At 37.6% G+C, this 16961-nt stretch overlaps 1 protein-coding gene across 1 annotated transcript in view; it reads left to right on the forward strand.

The window, feature by feature from the left end:
• LOC107556354 (gamma-aminobutyric acid type B receptor subunit 2-like) overlaps positions 1–16961 on the forward strand; it is a 237827-nt gene that overhangs the window by 56058 nt on the left and 164808 nt on the right. Inside the window, exon 2 of the mRNA XM_016239450.1 lies at positions 8947–9084. Within this exon, the coding sequence (XP_016094936.1) occupies positions 8947–9084 (138 nt within the window). The remainder of the gene's footprint in view (positions 1–8946; positions 9085–16961) is intronic.

Consider the following 16961-nt stretch of genomic DNA (forward strand, 5'->3'; position numbering starts at 1 on the left):
AAAGTTGATGTATTTCCTCAGCGACCAGCACAGATCAGCTCTAGGCATGATGAAGTGGATATTGTACTCTTTTGGAAGGCCAAACAAAGTAGTTTCGCTTTCACAATGAAACACACAGTGTCACACACGGCGTGCTGGCAGATTCGACGAAGGAGCCTGCGGAGGGCTTACGGCAACCACATGTGACGACCCCAGGCTGGACTCCGCTTCGTCCACGGTGAAAGCCGATCCGGTGATCCACAGCGCGAAGTTGATGTATTTCCTCAGCGACCAGTACGGATCAGCTCTAGGCATGACGAAGCGGATATCATCCTCTTTTGGAAGGCCAAACAAAGTAGTTTCGCTTTCACAATGAAACACACAGCGTCTTCACGACATGGCGGCAGCAACAATACTACAGCGAGAATAAAAGTTATGCCTTCTTTCTTTGCGTGAACATTTGGGCGGCGTTATGCAAATCTTAACACATCGTGACGTAGACATGTGGTTGACTCTTAACTTTTATAAAGAATATCTCTTTGGATTTGAGACTTTAGTCTTTACAACTTTACAGATCTTCTTTATGCACCAAGAGCTTGTAACACTTCAAAGAGAAAGGAAAAATTTAAATCGCATCATATGACCCCTTTAAAAGTACAGAACTTTTGACAACACTTGAATAAAGTTGTTATTTTTTATTTCTTTGCACACAAAAAGTATTCTCGTAGCTTCATAAAATTAAGTTTAAACCATTAATGTCACGTGGACTATTTTAACGATCTTCTTTCTTACTACCTTTCTGGGCCATAAAACTTTTCGTTTGCGTTGCTGTCTATGGAGGGTCAGAAAGCTCTTGGATTTCATCAAAAATATATTAATTTGTGTTCCGAAGATGAACGAAGGTGTTATGGGTTTGGAACGACATGGAACAAGGGTGAGCAATTAATGACAGAATCATTAAGTGGTTTATTTTATGATAATTACAGTTGACTGTACATCTTCCCACCTTCACACTGTTTTACACTGAAGGAAATGCATTAATACGTGGTGTAGCATCTGGACCAATAAGACACACCATTTTTCATTTGATTTAACAAATCAATTATTCATTAGATTAACAAACACAGACAGTTGACCCTGAGAGGTCAAGTAAATATCTACAGCGAATCTAAATATTTATAATTAATTATAACTAGTTATGATGAATTATTCATATTTCCCCATGAGCTGATTCGCTACAGTGGACATCAAATTTTGATTGAATTGACAAGTCAATTTTGATCAGTTTACTTGTAGAGACAATGACGAGACAGAACATGAACACAACTGAGTCAGAAACACAAGCTTACAAAAAGGTAATCTAGTCTTATCATTAGCTACAAGTATTAAAAATAATTTATGGTAATTGAAATAAAGCTCAAATAAAATGAAATGTAAAAAAAACTTAAAAATAAAAAAAACTCATCTGAAAGGATTAAGTTGAAAAATTAAAATTACTAAAACTTGAAATAAAAATAATAATATAATATAATATAAAAACTATCACACTTTAGTTTGGGGACCAATTCTCACTATTAACTAACCATTAACTACTCAATAAACTTTTGCCTCAGTAAACTCCTCTAATTTGCTGTTTGTTAAAGGGGTCATCGGATGCCCATTTTACACAAGTTGATATGATTCTTTAGGGTCTTAATGAAAAGTCTGTAACATAGTTTGGTTAAAATTTCTCAATGGTAGTTTAAAAAACAAATTTTTTACCCTGTCAAAAACAGCTCTTTTCAGAGCAAGCCATTTTGTAGCATTTTCCTTTAAATGTTAATGAACTCTGCTGACCCCACCCATCTCTTCCAAGCCGCTCTCTGAGGGACTGTTTACTTTAGCTTCATTCATTGTGAAACTTGCTAATTAGCGCATCATTAGGAAAGGCGATTTGCAAAGATTAATTAAAAAACCTTAGGTAGACCGGCGGCGCATTCCCTTCAGAAACAAATGAAATCCACAATCTTCAGTGGCTCAGATGTCGGTAGTAAATGACGACTGCTATGTTCATTATTACATCCAACAACAAAACACCTCAATCGCTTAGGAGACATTCTTGTCTACACCTGCTCCAGCGTCGAAACAATAGCGGACTGATGACCGCTCACTCAGGGAGGGTCTAAGGTAAGACACCAGTCCAGTCTGTGCTAAAACGCTACTGTCAATCAAACTATCGTGGGAGGGGCCTGTTTTTGTGACATCACACAGATTTTTATCATTATAGGGTGGTTGTGTACACACACTGCCAACACACTTTTCAGTTCAAACAACTTGTAAAAGTGCATGTAGCATCCGATGACCCCTTTAATAGTAAGGTAGTTCTTAAGTTTAGACAATATGCTAATATGTATGCTAATAAGCAACTAGGTAATAGTGAGAGTTGGTCCCTAAACTAAATTGTTACCTAAAAACTAATAAAAATAACGAAGCACATGCCAAAAATAACAAGACTAAAACTTGAAATAGAATTAAAATGAAAACATAAAAATGAAAACAAAAATAAAAGCTCATTCAAAATATTTATAAATACTAATAGTATATAAACAATACTAAATCAACTCTAATCAGTGTTATTTTATACAGTGTATTTGACTGCTGAAATCTGCTAAATGATTTTGTTTTTGTGATGATCAACATTACAGGTATGACATTATATTATGCTTTTCAAACCCAGAATATTCCTTACATACATCAGTGACTAAAACCCAGTGCTGTTATGTTGTTAAAAGTGTTTTAGTTAAATTTTTTAAGTTTAATGTTTTTTAACAAGTTTAGTGATGAGATATATTCATTAAAATAGTTTGCAATGATGTTGTGGTGGTGGCTTATTGTCGTCATGTCTCTCAGTCTGGCACCATCTCTGTGAAATCCAAAATTAAACCCTCAAACGTCACTTCTGAATATTGATTAATAGCATCATGATTGTAGCAGACAATCCAAGCTACATTTATCAATGCCAGCCTTGCTTTCTCCTTCATTTAGCGTTCAAAGTGAGGAGTGCATTCCCATGACAACATGGCCAAAGCCTGCTCTGCAGATCATGGATGTGCGCCTTATAAGGCACAAATGTGCCTTGATTTCAGTGCAGAATGTGTTTCAGTCACATGAACACCACGATTTTGTGGTCAATTACCTCAAATTTCATTCAGCGTGAAAGTTCAGGAATGGTATTTGTAGCTAGAGCTTCATTACTGACTGAATGATCATGGGTATGGTTGAAGACAACAGTCTTGGTCAGTAGGTTGAAATGAAACTTAATTGACTGTTGATGATGATGTGTCTAGTTAAATGTTGTCACAGTGATTCATTTTCACAGTAGTCCTTAATTTGTCAAGGCGCTTGTCTGTCCGTCATTTATTACAGCATATTTCACTTCTGAAAACTTTAATTTCTACACCTGCTGTTATCTTGGGATTTAACAAGCATTTTGTTGGAGAACAGACAATTTCGTTAAACAAGAAGAAAAGCCTGTTTTGCACTCAGTGTTTTTGTGGTTACTGATGACCAGAATTAAGTGAATATGGAAGAAATATGCAGATGAGTTCTTTTAAAAGCCTGCTGTTTTATTCAGCATTATGAACAGCATCACTTCAATCGACTCACCCTGCAGTGCCTCATCTCATATTGCTGCTCTTCATACGCCACAGTCTATTTTCAACACTTCTATTTCTGACACTGAAGCTCACTAGCTAGTGAGCACTACCAAATATAATGGAGTGTCAGAAATGTACTGCTTGTGTAAGAACGTCTGTTGTATCATCATTGGTTGAGAGCCAAAAATAGCCTTCACATAAATGCTCAAAGGCATACTGGAAACAGAAGCGTCTTGCTCATTCAACCTGAGGGGTCACGTGACACCTCTGATTTTTGAACAGCAGATTTTGAACACAACTTGGTCTTTGATGATTAAGTTGCACAATTATTTTAAGTAAAAAGTGTTTGCTAAAGTCCCTAAATTTGGCAAGTCTAATGTTGCTTTTTTTCAACTAAAAATTCAGTCATCAGTTATTTTATGTCACTCCAAATCTTTTAATTTTTCCCCCCCTTTGGAACAACTAAGTAGTTATCATCATATCAAAGCTGCTCATTTCCAGCTGTCAGATGATATTTTGCTTGGTTTATTAAAATTAATGTATGTGTATCTATATTTATATTTATTTATATAAGCACAAACATAGATATATTTAAATGTTCATGTTTATAATACTATTAATAATAGTGTATATATATATATATGCCTATATACTATTTTTTTATTAGATCAATTGATATATTTAAATGTATGTTCATGTTTATTATAGTAATAGTAATATTAATAATAATTATATATATAATATATCTGTCACGTGTATGTTCCTGTTTGCCCTTTTTTGGTTCTTCCTGTGTCCTGTCCTCATTTGTTATTATTTGAGTCCAGGTGTTCCCCGTTTTGTTCGTATTGTTCCCAGGTGTGTCCCATTAGTTTCTGAGCATTTAAACCCTGTTTTTCCCAGTGTTTTCTGTCTGTTAAATGTCTTCTGTGAGTTCTTGTGTTTTCCCCGTTGCTGATTCCATGTTGCAATATTCTCCTGCGTCTCCTCGTTCCCTCCTCCCAGAGTGACTGTGACAGAACAGCAGACCTTAACTGATAGTGAGCGGCTCCTCTTCTCCTCGTGTTTATTTTCCGGTTTTTCAAAGTGTTTTTGTTTTCCGTTGGTTTTCCCCCCAAGATTATGGAGGAACGAGCGATGTACATCACCGTGGCTCAGGCGAGCCCCGACCCTGTTCGTGCCGCTTGCCCTCACCAGCTCCCTCGGGGGGGAAACCCTCGTGACACTGTTCCGGATCGGGATTACTTACCAATTAGACACCACCAACCTTGACTGGAAGGAGGCAGTCATCCGGTGTCTGGAGAGCCTCCGATCCTGATCCGGGACTCCTCCGCCGGCCATTCCTCGGTCAAGCCCACCGGCTGCGGCTTTCTCCAGCCCGCCGGCCGTTCCGAAGTCTAGCGCGCTGGCCGCACCGAAGTCCAGCCCACCAGCCGTTCCAAAGTCTAGTTCCGAAGATTCTGTGGCAAGCCCGCCGGCCGTTTCTGTGGCAAGCCCGCTGGCCATTCCCAAGTCAAGCCCGTCGGTCGTGGCTCACTCCCGCCCAGAGCTCACTCCAGTGTTGGCTCCAGCCCATAAGTTTGCTCCAGTACCCGCTCCTCAAAAGCGCCTTGCTGTGCCTGCTCCTCCAGAGCTCCCTCCAGTGCCAGCACCTCGTAAGCGCTTCCCAGAAATTGTGTCTCCAACTAAGCAAGCCAAAGGCGACAGTGGCAATGAACCAAAACTTGAGAAAAAAACCTTGGGAGAATCCAGGCTTAGTCGGGAGGCCAGTTCTCCTCCGGCCAGATGAAACCAGCATTGTGAGGTTAAATTCCAGGCTGCAACGCATGTCAGACTGAGCAGAGGACTCATCTGGTTCTCGTGGTCTTGTGCTGATGGCCGGCGAGTTCTTCACAGGGGATCTGTCTCTAGGATTTGTCTAGTTGACATGGTCTCTGCTGACATTCAGGGCTGTGGAGGTCGTCTCTAGGTGCTGATCCACCATCTGGACTGGATATGAACTAGATAGCACACCTAGGTTCCTAACTGATGATGAAGAATTGACAGCATAGCCATCAAGTGTTAGACAGTGTTCTAGGCCATTACATGCAGAAGTTTTTGGTCCGATAATTAACACCTCTGCTTTTTCAGAATTTAGCAGTAGGAAATTACTAGTCATCCAATTTTTTTTATATCAGCTATGCATTCTGAAAGTTTTGCAAACTGGTATGTTTCATCGTGCTGTGAAGAAATATAGAGCTGAGCATCAACAGCATAACAGTGAAAGCTAACACCATGTTTCCTGATGATATATCCCAAGGGTAGCATGTAAAGCGTGAAAAGCAACAGTCCTCGTACTGAGCCTTGTGGTTCTCCATACTGCATTTGTGAACGATATGATTATTATTATTTTTTTTTAACCATGCCAGTGCAATTCCACTCATGCCAACATAATTTTCTAGTCTATTCAAAAGAATGTTTTGGTCAATAGTTTTGAACGTAGCACTAACAGAGAGATACAACCATGATCGATAATGATGATAAGAGCAGGTCATCGTATATCGACGATGTCTCGTAAGTATTGCGACGTAAAAAGTCAGGTAACAGATGATTATCGACATTATCGGGAAAAAAAATTACAAGATAAACCTAGTAAGTTGTTCTCTTTGTTTATGTTCACTTAAGCTACACAAAATCGCGTTCAAAATCGCAGGCAATTCATTGCCGATTTTGAATGTGATTTTGTGTAGCTTGTCAGTGAACTACGGCTCTGTGTAGTAAATGCCGCTCCATCTGAAAGCACGTGCTGGAGATTTAATACTAATCACCAGAAGCCGCTTTACAGACGAGATGCGCATGAAAAAATATTTTTTTGCACAGCCCTAGGCTTAGGTAGATGATATCATTGGATATTGTGATATTTTTAAAGGCGATTATCAATAAGATATTTTTGACATATCGCCCAGCCCTAGTGCTATGATACAGTCTAAATCCTGACTGGAAATCCTCACAGAAACCATTTTTTTCTAAGAAAGAAAATAGTTGTGAGGAGACTACTTTTTCTAGTATCTTTGACAGAAAAGGGAGATTTGAGATCGGTCTGTAATTAACTAATTCTCCAGGATTAATTTGTGTGTTTTAAATGAGAGGCTTAATAACAGCCAGTTTGAAGGTTATTGGGACATATCCTAATGACAAAGTTGAATTAATGATATTCAGAAGAAGATCTATGACTTCTGGAAGCACCTCTTTTAGTAGCTTAGATGGTATACGATCTTACATGCATGTTGTTGGTTTAGATGATTTAACAAGTTTTACTTGCATTCCTTGTTTTACTAAGTATTACAGTTCTTCCTGTCCTATGGCAGAGAATGAGTGGAATTTTTCCTCAGGGAATCTATAGTGCACTGTCTGATGCAATACTGTAGCTGACGGCCGCATGGTTATAATTTTTTATCTTAAATAGTATCGATCTTGGAAGTAAAGTAGTTCATAAAGTCATTACTGCTGTGCTGTTGGGAAATGTCTGTGCCTGCTGATGCTTTATTTTTTTGTTAATTTAGTCACTGTATTGAAAAAATACCTGGGGTTGTGTTTTTCTTCTAAAAGAGACAAAGTAAGCAGATATAGCAGTTTTTAATGCTTTTCTGTATGTAGAAGTGCTTTCCCTCCATACAATACGAAACACCTCTAGTTTTGTTTTCTTCCAGCTGCACTCCATTTTCCGGGCTGTTCTCTTTAGGGCTCAAGTGTGCTCGTTATACCATAGTATCAGACTGTTGTCCTTAATCTTCTTAAGCGTAAAGGAGCGACTGTGTCTAAAGTGCTAGAAAAGTCCATAGTTTCTGTTACACCATCAAGAGCATCATGAGTTTTTCTGAGCTACAAGATATGTTGAGGAATTGAGACAAATTGGGAAGGTTATTTACAAAACAGTATTTTGTTGTAGAAGTGATGTTCTACTATATTTGTAACAAGGAGTTACCAAACAATGAACAGGACTCACTTAGCTAGTCGCATCCAAAGACGTATCTAAGGCCCTCGCATTCTTACTATCCTCAATTAAAGTTTGGATGAGTGTCTCCAGTTCTGAAATCTTCTCCTCTTTTTATGTTTCCTTTCATTTATCACATGTGAATCCCTCGCCGCTGACAGAGAAGGCTACACTATACATGTGGCATACAGTGCACGTGAGAATAACAGGAGAAGAAACCATTACTTACCATGATTGTTGAATAATTCCGACTTACCACTGTTGTTTGATGAACACGTGAAAAGCGGAGTGAGAGAGAAAAAAGAAACGGTATGACAAGCTAACGGAATGCTAATGCATTGCACTAGCAGTTTAGATTAAAAAGCGAACAATGTCAAATTAGTTTGATTGATAATATCAGAAAAATGGTGAGAATTAAGTTATATTTTAGCAGTTTAAACAACAGAGAGTGAAAGTAAGAGAGAGATTCCACAACAGAGCTACACGGAGCTTCAATCGCAAACCAATCAGCAGCACGGCAGACAGGAACCACACACACATACATACACACACACATATATATATATATATATATATATATATATATACTTGATTGATTGATTGGGGTCTCCTAATAAATCCCCACACATTTTTTTTGCCCCTAACCAAAATGTTTTAGAAGTTTTCATTTATTTATTTAATAATAACACTAAACTTCTATTGCTGTATTAAATCTCAAAACTAAATGTGTTCTTTGGTTAAAACAAGACAAGAAGACACTTAAGCAAGCGAGGGCAAAAGGCAAGAGGAAATTCTTGACCAGGTCACTGTGCAATGTTGAGACATTTCTGGTTATGGCCAGGATTGAGTCAGGTCAAGCTGACTACTGTTAATTGACCTCCGGAAGTGTTTACCAGGGACTGAAATATCATTACCAGCATCAGAAAATCAAAGATAAAACGGTTAGAGGCTCACATCACAATCAATAGCCCTGCTATATCTTTTCTTTCCTTCAGCACTTCTACAGAGCCAAGAGCGTTGCCATAGTGATATGAAATGGGTGCATATTGCCGCAGCAGTCGGGCTCTCCTGTACATCAGACATGTTTTCACATTCGGAAATTTGAGTTCTATTTTTTTTTCCCCATTTACACTCTTCCATTACAGCATAATATGAAAGAAACATGCATTGAATTTTTGGTTGTGCTGTATGTTTCTACATGAGGAATATAAATCAAGAAAATCTCTCAAGGTTGAAACCCACTTTCTTAGTGAATGAATTGAAAGCAAGTATACCTGCTGATGTCATTATGATTGATATTACCATTCTATGTATATTTATGGACTTTTCTGACTTACTTTACCTCCCTTTTTCTCTCCTTAGTGTGACAACGCAAAGGGATTGCGGGCCTTCTTTGATGCAATCTGCTACGGTCCGAAACATTTGATGATCTTTGGAGGAGTGTGTCCGTCAGTGACTTCGATCATCGCTGAATCGTTAGAGGGGTGGAACCTCGTGCAGGTTTGTGCCATAGCCAATATCTGCTTCATAAAACCTGCAATGTGATTATTCATTTGCATAATCATTAACAATTCTCTTTTTCCCTCAAAATGCAGTGTTTACATGAGAGGGTTCACATACTTGAAGAATTCATGCCACATATTTGCGCTAATTACATCCTCTGTGACGTAAATAAATACTAATATCTTATATCAAATGGTTGGCAAAGCTGGGCTAGAAATGTAATCCCAATATTGATAAAAACTGGAAAAATGTGTCAGATTTCCAAAGAAAATTCTGTTTTAAGCAGACCCAAGGGCGTGTTTAGTGTGTTAACACTGTGATTTTAACAGTAAGTCAGTGTTCGGTTATTCTAAGCCTACCCCCCCCCCCTGTTTGCAATATCCATTGATATCTCTAATCTCTGTATTAGTGCATCACCGAGTAGTACACTCAGGTTGCCATCGGCACACATGGCTCGAGGAAGTAATGTAGTTAAAATCTCTCTGATGTGAGGCATGGCGGACAAAAAAAAAAGGGAATTCCACTGAGGGATCTCCTCCAGGCTACTATGCTTTTACTTTTGTGTCGGCAGATGTGTGGTCAGTCTCTAAGCCAGCTAACATTTCACCAAGAGAACATGGCAATTTTCCAAAACTGTTCCGCCAAAGTGGCTGGTTTCCATGAGAGGAATAGAAATTTGTGTATGTCGTTCCAAGTCGAAAATATGGACAAAACGCCAAAAAAGTTGATAAAGGGTTTAATATGTGATTTTAAAACGAGGATATTCATTGTTTTTTCATTATTGTTGTTTTCCCCCAAGGTCCACATAATGTTAGAAATTAGAATGAAGTATTTTGCTCTAAACGGTAATAATATATCTTTTTATGACCATTTTTCACCTTCACTTAGAATTAGAATTTGGCTTTTTGCTGATCCATGCTAACCAGCCAACAACCCTTGGTGTTTCTGAATAAAAATTTTTTAAGCTTAAATTTCTCCAGGGGGGGATTTTTGGGTTCTTACATTGTTATTTTTCATAGTATCATGAATTCATTTGATCAGAGAAAGTTTAATTACTCATGACATGATCCCTTTAATTTTTCTGTGGATCAATTAGTGTAATACAATTTTAAAATGCAACACATTAAAATAGCACATTGAACAAAATTTTAAGACATCAACACACTCAGGAAAAAAAAGGTACAAAAGCTGCAAAAAAAAAGCAGCATGGTGGAACACTTTCTATCCCCTTGTGTTGTCATTCCCATTGTAGTACGCGCAAGTGACGATTCTCTGTCAACCAGTCAACGTTCTGCAGTGAGTCTAGCTCCACCCTTTAGGTCTGTGCTATTTACCCCAAAGGAAGGGTCCCAAAAAAGTGGTACGGTACGGTTCGCTATTTTGGTACAATTCACAACTTCTGAAAAAAATTACATACTGTACTAAACTGTACCGCTCGGTGGAAACGATCCATAAGGTACTAACATGCACATTTTAGGTGTAGATAAGGTACAAAGTTGTGCCCAAGTGACAAGTTGTTGTACCCCTAAAGGTACACTTTTTCACTTATGACAGTGAATGAGTCGGGGAAATATCATAAATGGAAAAGAAATCTTGCCATTTCTCTAATTAATATATTTGTGGACTTGTACTGGTCTTGCCTTCCTGAGGATAAGCTTACAGAAGTCCTAATTTGTGGACTAATCTCCCATTAACACCAGATGAGTAGATCTCTAATTAGCCAGGGTGATGGGAAGCGAACACATCCACAATGGGATTAGCAGTGACATGCCTCAGAAAGGCTTTTAAAACTGTGACAAAATAATAAAACAAACAAAGGGAGGGGGCCGGGCCCATGTACGAGTTAGTGAAAATTAGGCCAAAAGATGAAAACGGGATGTGAGTTCCTCGTTGTGCAGGAAATTGGGGATGAGATCAGTCCAGTAGGTCCAGGGCCAGTTGCACCAGTTGTGTGTAAGTTACAGCTCAGCATATTTTTGACATTACAACTTCCACACTACTAAATACCGGTAGTTTTGGATTGAACCAATTAAACTTAGTTGAAATGTAACTCTACGTATAAATGAAATATTTATGGAAACCTCCGACCAGGTTGGAATGAAAAAGCAGGTTGACTGAATCCCATCAATAAGCTCTTGTTTACCTGACAGAATTCAATCCCTTAAACATATGATAGTTTTGACATTTACATTTTAATACAGTGAACAAACATAACTAAATGTAATTTCTCATGTTTTTGCATCATATAATGTTTCTGAATGTTGTTTACATATAAAAATAGCTATTATGTCATTCATGATTTAGTAGTATCATACTTCAATAGAAACATATTTTTACCATTTGTGAAGTGAGGCAAAATAAGTTTGAATCAAGGATGAATGGAAATTTACGGCATTTCAGCATAACTTTTGCCCAAACTTTGAAGGATGCTATTGGATCATTGAGAGTACACATCATATAATGTGACTATGCATTACGAAGAGCTTTCAACCTACTAGCTACCTTCTGCCTTAAGAACAAATGGTGCCACTGCCACCGAATAAAGTGCAGAGTTAGTTGCAAACTAGCTAGTAATTACTAAGCCTCAAGTGTGGACTTTGTTCAAATTTAAAAGGATAGTTCACCCAAAATAAAAAATTCTATCATCATTTACTCATTCTCATGTTGTTCCAAACCTGTATGAGTTTCTTTTTTCTGTTGAACACAAAATAATATATTTTGAAGAATGTTGGTAACCAAACAGTTCCTGGTAGCCATTGACTTATGTAGTATTTTTCCATACTATGGAAGTCAGTGGCTACCAGCAACTGTTTGTTGCTGATGCCTGAATTTTCATTTTAGGGTCCATTTTTGGTTTCAGTTTATCCCTTAAGAACTTATGAATGGCTGCTGCAACCCTACCTAGGGGTCTAGGATCACTTCATGCATTCATTGCTGGAATCTCTTTCATGATGAAAAATCACAGTTTGAGACGCAGTGATGAGGCAGTAAGCACCAGGTGCACCTCATTACACTCATCTAGCAGCGTTTCCATTTCCGCGCTCCTCCTCTTGGCCACGCTGCGGTATTATGAGGCTGGATGGAGAACAGCAGAGGAGGGCCAGAGCACCGACGTCTGGAGATTCCTCAGTCACACCTGCTGATCCGTTTCATAAGAGCGGACAAAATTAACATTGAGGCAACACATTCTCCAACTTCATCAAAACCACACGTCAACACTAAGATTCTGTACCCTTATTTTTAATTTAAGGCATATGTTTAATGAGAATGGGAGATGGTGTTGAAATGGCGGCTGCTTGATGGATTGTGTAATTACATTTAATGAAAGCACGGTTCTGAGAGCCAAAGATGAGAGCGGTTGTGTTTTCACCGATGAAATTATATACACGTGTTGGAACCTTCAAAGATGTGCCAACATGCAAACAGCCCTAGAGTAAACTTTTGACCTCAAGAGCCATTGAAATCTGTTAGGATGTCAGTTTCCACAGGCATTCTGCTCCTGTGTACTGTGTAATTAAATAGTGCTGAGCTTCTTTTGTGCTTCTCAAATCATCACTTGGCATTCAGTGGCTCTGAATGGCTCCTCTGTTATGAAGTGGCTTACATCAGTGCTTGCAATGTGCAGAGATATTAACATGACTCGAGTGCTTTGAATCAAATTGAATGTCACCCAGACTGTGAGAGAATGATTATTTTGAGCTGATACATTCCTTTCTCCCTAAGCGCTTGGATGATATCGTGCCCTTGTGCGATATGCATCTTTCGTATAGCAGGGAAAATGATAAACACAGGAGAATGCCTTTTTTGTTACGTGACTAATAGGGAGACCTTATTGCAGGCCGGACTCGCAGGTGCTGTTTTTGAAGATATTATAATGTTGAAATGGCCCCCATTGTAGCTCTGATAAAGGTAACGATGCTCACAAAATCGTAATAAATGAGATTAGATGAGATTAAGCATAATGCATCTATTGATATTCAATGCCAAGATGCAATTAGACATTTAGTTGCTCAAGTAACTACAAACCTCCCTTGATAGAGAAATGAGCATACCTGTAAAAAAGAACAATCACAAATGAGATCTTAACTTCTCAGATGCTTTGTCTCAAATGGAGGCTTCTGCTGGAGTTTCAAAAGACATAGCAACACTAAAATGTTTTTTATCCACATATTTTTATGCAAGTTTGGGAATATATGCTCTAGGGCTGTCAAATAAAAATTAGAATTGTGAATATTCGTTGAATTTAAAATAAAAATCCCCATTCGAATGGAAAAACAGTGCATTCAAATTTTAAGTGTGCATCAGGCAGCCTTAACAGATGATTTAAGTGTCGTTACATTTGAATGTTTTTGTTAGCCTATCCAGTTGAACCCGCTAGATGCGGCACTGCTGTGTTGTTCATTCAAAATATTTAGGGAAAGAGAGAACATTGATGCAGAGAAGATCTTGTTTACGTCAAAACTGAAACCAAGCCATTCACACAGAATGCATATTTTGCGCATTTTCTAGAGGGACATCTATCACTTGTGTTATCTCACACAAGAGAGCCGCATGTTTAGAAAGCCATGTAAACTAAATGTAAGTTCAACTTTTAAAAAACATGTCTTGAGACTTTATGGTGGGTTTTTTCCCATCCCACTGCATCTCATGTTTTTTTAAATGAAAAATGTACTCTGTGTGATTGGCTTTCGCCCTTTGTATTAAATAATGCATACATACACGATGCTGTTTTTTATTTTTATAATTGTTTATTCCCATCCCACTGCATCTCATGTTTTTTTAAATGAAAAATGTACTCTGTGTGATTGGCTTTCGCCCTTTGTATTAAACAATGCATACATACACGATGCTGTTTTTTATTTTTATAATTGTTTAAGCAACTTAATTTTATTCAGTTTATTAACATTATTTTAAACATTCTGCACTTTTTCCACAGATAGTCATGTTATTTTATTGCTTTGAATAAACGTGCATTAGTAATATTTTGCTCAATGCGCCCTCTTGTGGCCTCAGGAGACAAGCCAAAGGCTTTTTCCCCCCCTAACTGAAATTATGTCTTTTAAATTTGAATATAATTCAAATATTGATCATATTTAAGTACAAAATTCGAATTTAGTTTTTCAGCCATTTTGACAGCCCTAATGTGCTCTAAACAATTCCGTAAAAATAGTGCACAATGTAATGTATTAATTCGAAGGAATTTTCCGTATTTATTTTTTACCTGTATTTTGAATTTTACACTGTATTGCGTTGTGTTTTAGAGTTAATGGAAATGTCAGTCAAATTAATGGATAATGTCCTGGTAATGAGCTGCTAGTACTTTTTCTGTTATTTTACAGAATTAGTTCTTACAGTGCATGGTGCAAAAATGCTGGGTGTGTTAATTGCGTAAAAAATTTTAACGCGTGATTTTCCCCCCATAACTAATTAATTAGATTAACACGTTAACTCAACAGCCCTAATTTAAAGTTAATATATTTTAAATGTACTTATTTGTAACTTCATATTTACAAATGTGGAGTTATAAATCTATTTAAATATGACATATGACAAAGTTTATTTTAATTTAGCATAAATGCTTGTTAGTACATTCAGCAGAACACTATAACCATATGTCAATAGAACTAATATAAAGATGTACTTAAATCCTTCTTAAATGGGTCAAAATCACTCTTAAGTTCATCTAATTGCATTTAATACAAATGTAAAATATAGTTCAGTTTGGTTGTATGTAACATGCAATTAAGGGTCTGAAAACGCTTGCACTTAAGTATATTTAACGTATATTATTTCTGTAATAAGTACTCAAATGTATGCTAAACTGTACTTTTTCACAAGGGAATTTCAGCATTTCTCATCAAACTTAATAGATCGATACTCTTACTGTATGTAAACAAATGCCTTTTTGTGACTATTTTTTATTTATTCTAAGGTATAAACATCTAAGACATTTGAGTTGATACTCTACTGAGAGCTGAGAAAATAGAAAGCTTCTCTAAGGATTATAGTAAATCCACAACTCTGTTTTGCTGCATTTTGCTTTTCAAGGTGTCAAAATTGCTTGAGGTACTTCTCATTTTTCACTGTAGTTTGAATTGGGGCAGCCATTTTGTGGGAGTATGTTTCTCAGGAAATGTTTTGGTAAAGACAACATAGAGTAAGGTACTGCTTTCAGAAATGTCATTATTTAGAGCTGATGGAGTTGTGGTTAGCATATGTGCTTTTACATACTTCACTGTGGTGCTAATTTGTCTCTTCCCCTCAAAATTTACTGTGTTCTCTCTCCTATAAAATAACAATAAAGCTATAAGTGAGGTAAACCAATGGAGCTAAAGTCTGTCAGTAGAACTTGATTTACTAGGCTGATATTCATCTTGATATTCTGTGCTATCACAGTGAGCGTCATAGCCTCAAAATTAGGCCAGGAGAAGTATAAATAGATAACGTTTCTATGATTTAGAGATGTTTACATGGGTGTTTCCTCTTGCGCTTGCATTATTCTTGGTATTATTGAGATCCAAGCAGTATGTCTTTGAGCCTGTCAGCCTCTCATCTGCTCCCAGCCGAGCATGTGCCAAAACCAGAATGCTGTCGACGTGCTTCAGCAGACGCTGTCTTCCTCTTTGACGTCAACGACAGGAGTGAGAAGAACAGCCAACTCCCAAAGCTGTTTACATATGGCCGCTTCCCAGACTGACAAGAGAGAGGTTAGCACACACAGTTAATGTAGGGCCTGCAACTAGGGATTGGCGGATGTTATTTTGAGAGGATTGATCCTCACCTTTGAAAATCAATCATTTAAAGTAGGGGTTTTTAATTTATGCAGCATGACAATGAATGTGTATCATGAATGGTGAAGTGAAAAGAGATTAAATGTGTTAGCAGCATAGCTAACTTGAATGATTTCTCTTTCCACTTATGTGAACACAAGCAGAAATGCTAAAAGACTCAAGCAGTCACAAACAGACAAAAAAAAAACAGAAACAAACAACTCACCCGACTCACAGCACTCATTCAAATACAGAGAGCGATGCTTTCTGGAAGACATAACAGAGAGAAGAAACTAATTTGGAGTTATTTCCCACTAAATAACAATGAAGCTAAAGGTGACATTTACTGTAGAGATGCACTGATTGACCGGCCAGTGATCAAAATCGGTAGATTTTTCGCATTACCGGCCGGTCAGTCTCACGGCTTGCCGATTCCGAGCCGATCCTTTCATTTCCAGCAGTGCCGGCAATGACGTCACAGCCACGCACACACTCACAGTCGTGTGTAAACATGTCGTTTTGCGTGAGAATTATTAATTGAATGATTCTAATTTTAATTGCATTCACTGTAAACAGTGACTGATAATGTATTTATGTTGTGCCAGATGAGGCTTGCACAGCCTGAGTGAGTGTGTGAGAGAGACAGCACACAAGTAACTCACAGAAATGTATAGATGCATACTGCAGTAGAAAGAAAAAAGATATTTTTACAAAATATGATTTAGGTAAGCAACATTATACGGCCATGATGTTTCCCCGAATATATCAACACGATTGCAATGTTACACAGATTTTTATACAACAGTATTTCAATAAACAATTAGTTAAAATTAAGTGACTTAGATTTATACAAAATATTGACTGTTTTTGCTCAATTTCGCTGACGAAAATAGTTCTGTTTAAAGCCACAGCAGGACTGTTGTGTCTGAGCAACACAGCGGTGTTTCGTTACTGAATGAATCCACGTTTTTGAACAAATTGAGTGAGTCTTCTTCTTCTTCTTGTACGATTTAATGGCGTTTGACAAGCCAACTTATGGTGTATCAAAAACCCTTTAAATAAATAAAACAACCGGTAGTATTAATATGAAATTTAAATTCTACT

The sequence above is a fragment of the Sinocyclocheilus grahami genome, unplaced genomic scaffold (genome assembly GCF_001515645.1).
Source record: "Sinocyclocheilus grahami isolate Dianchi unplaced genomic scaffold, SAMN03320097.WGS_v1.1 scaffold566.1, whole genome shotgun sequence".
Taxonomy (NCBI): domain Eukaryota; kingdom Metazoa; phylum Chordata; class Actinopteri; order Cypriniformes; family Cyprinidae; genus Sinocyclocheilus; species Sinocyclocheilus grahami.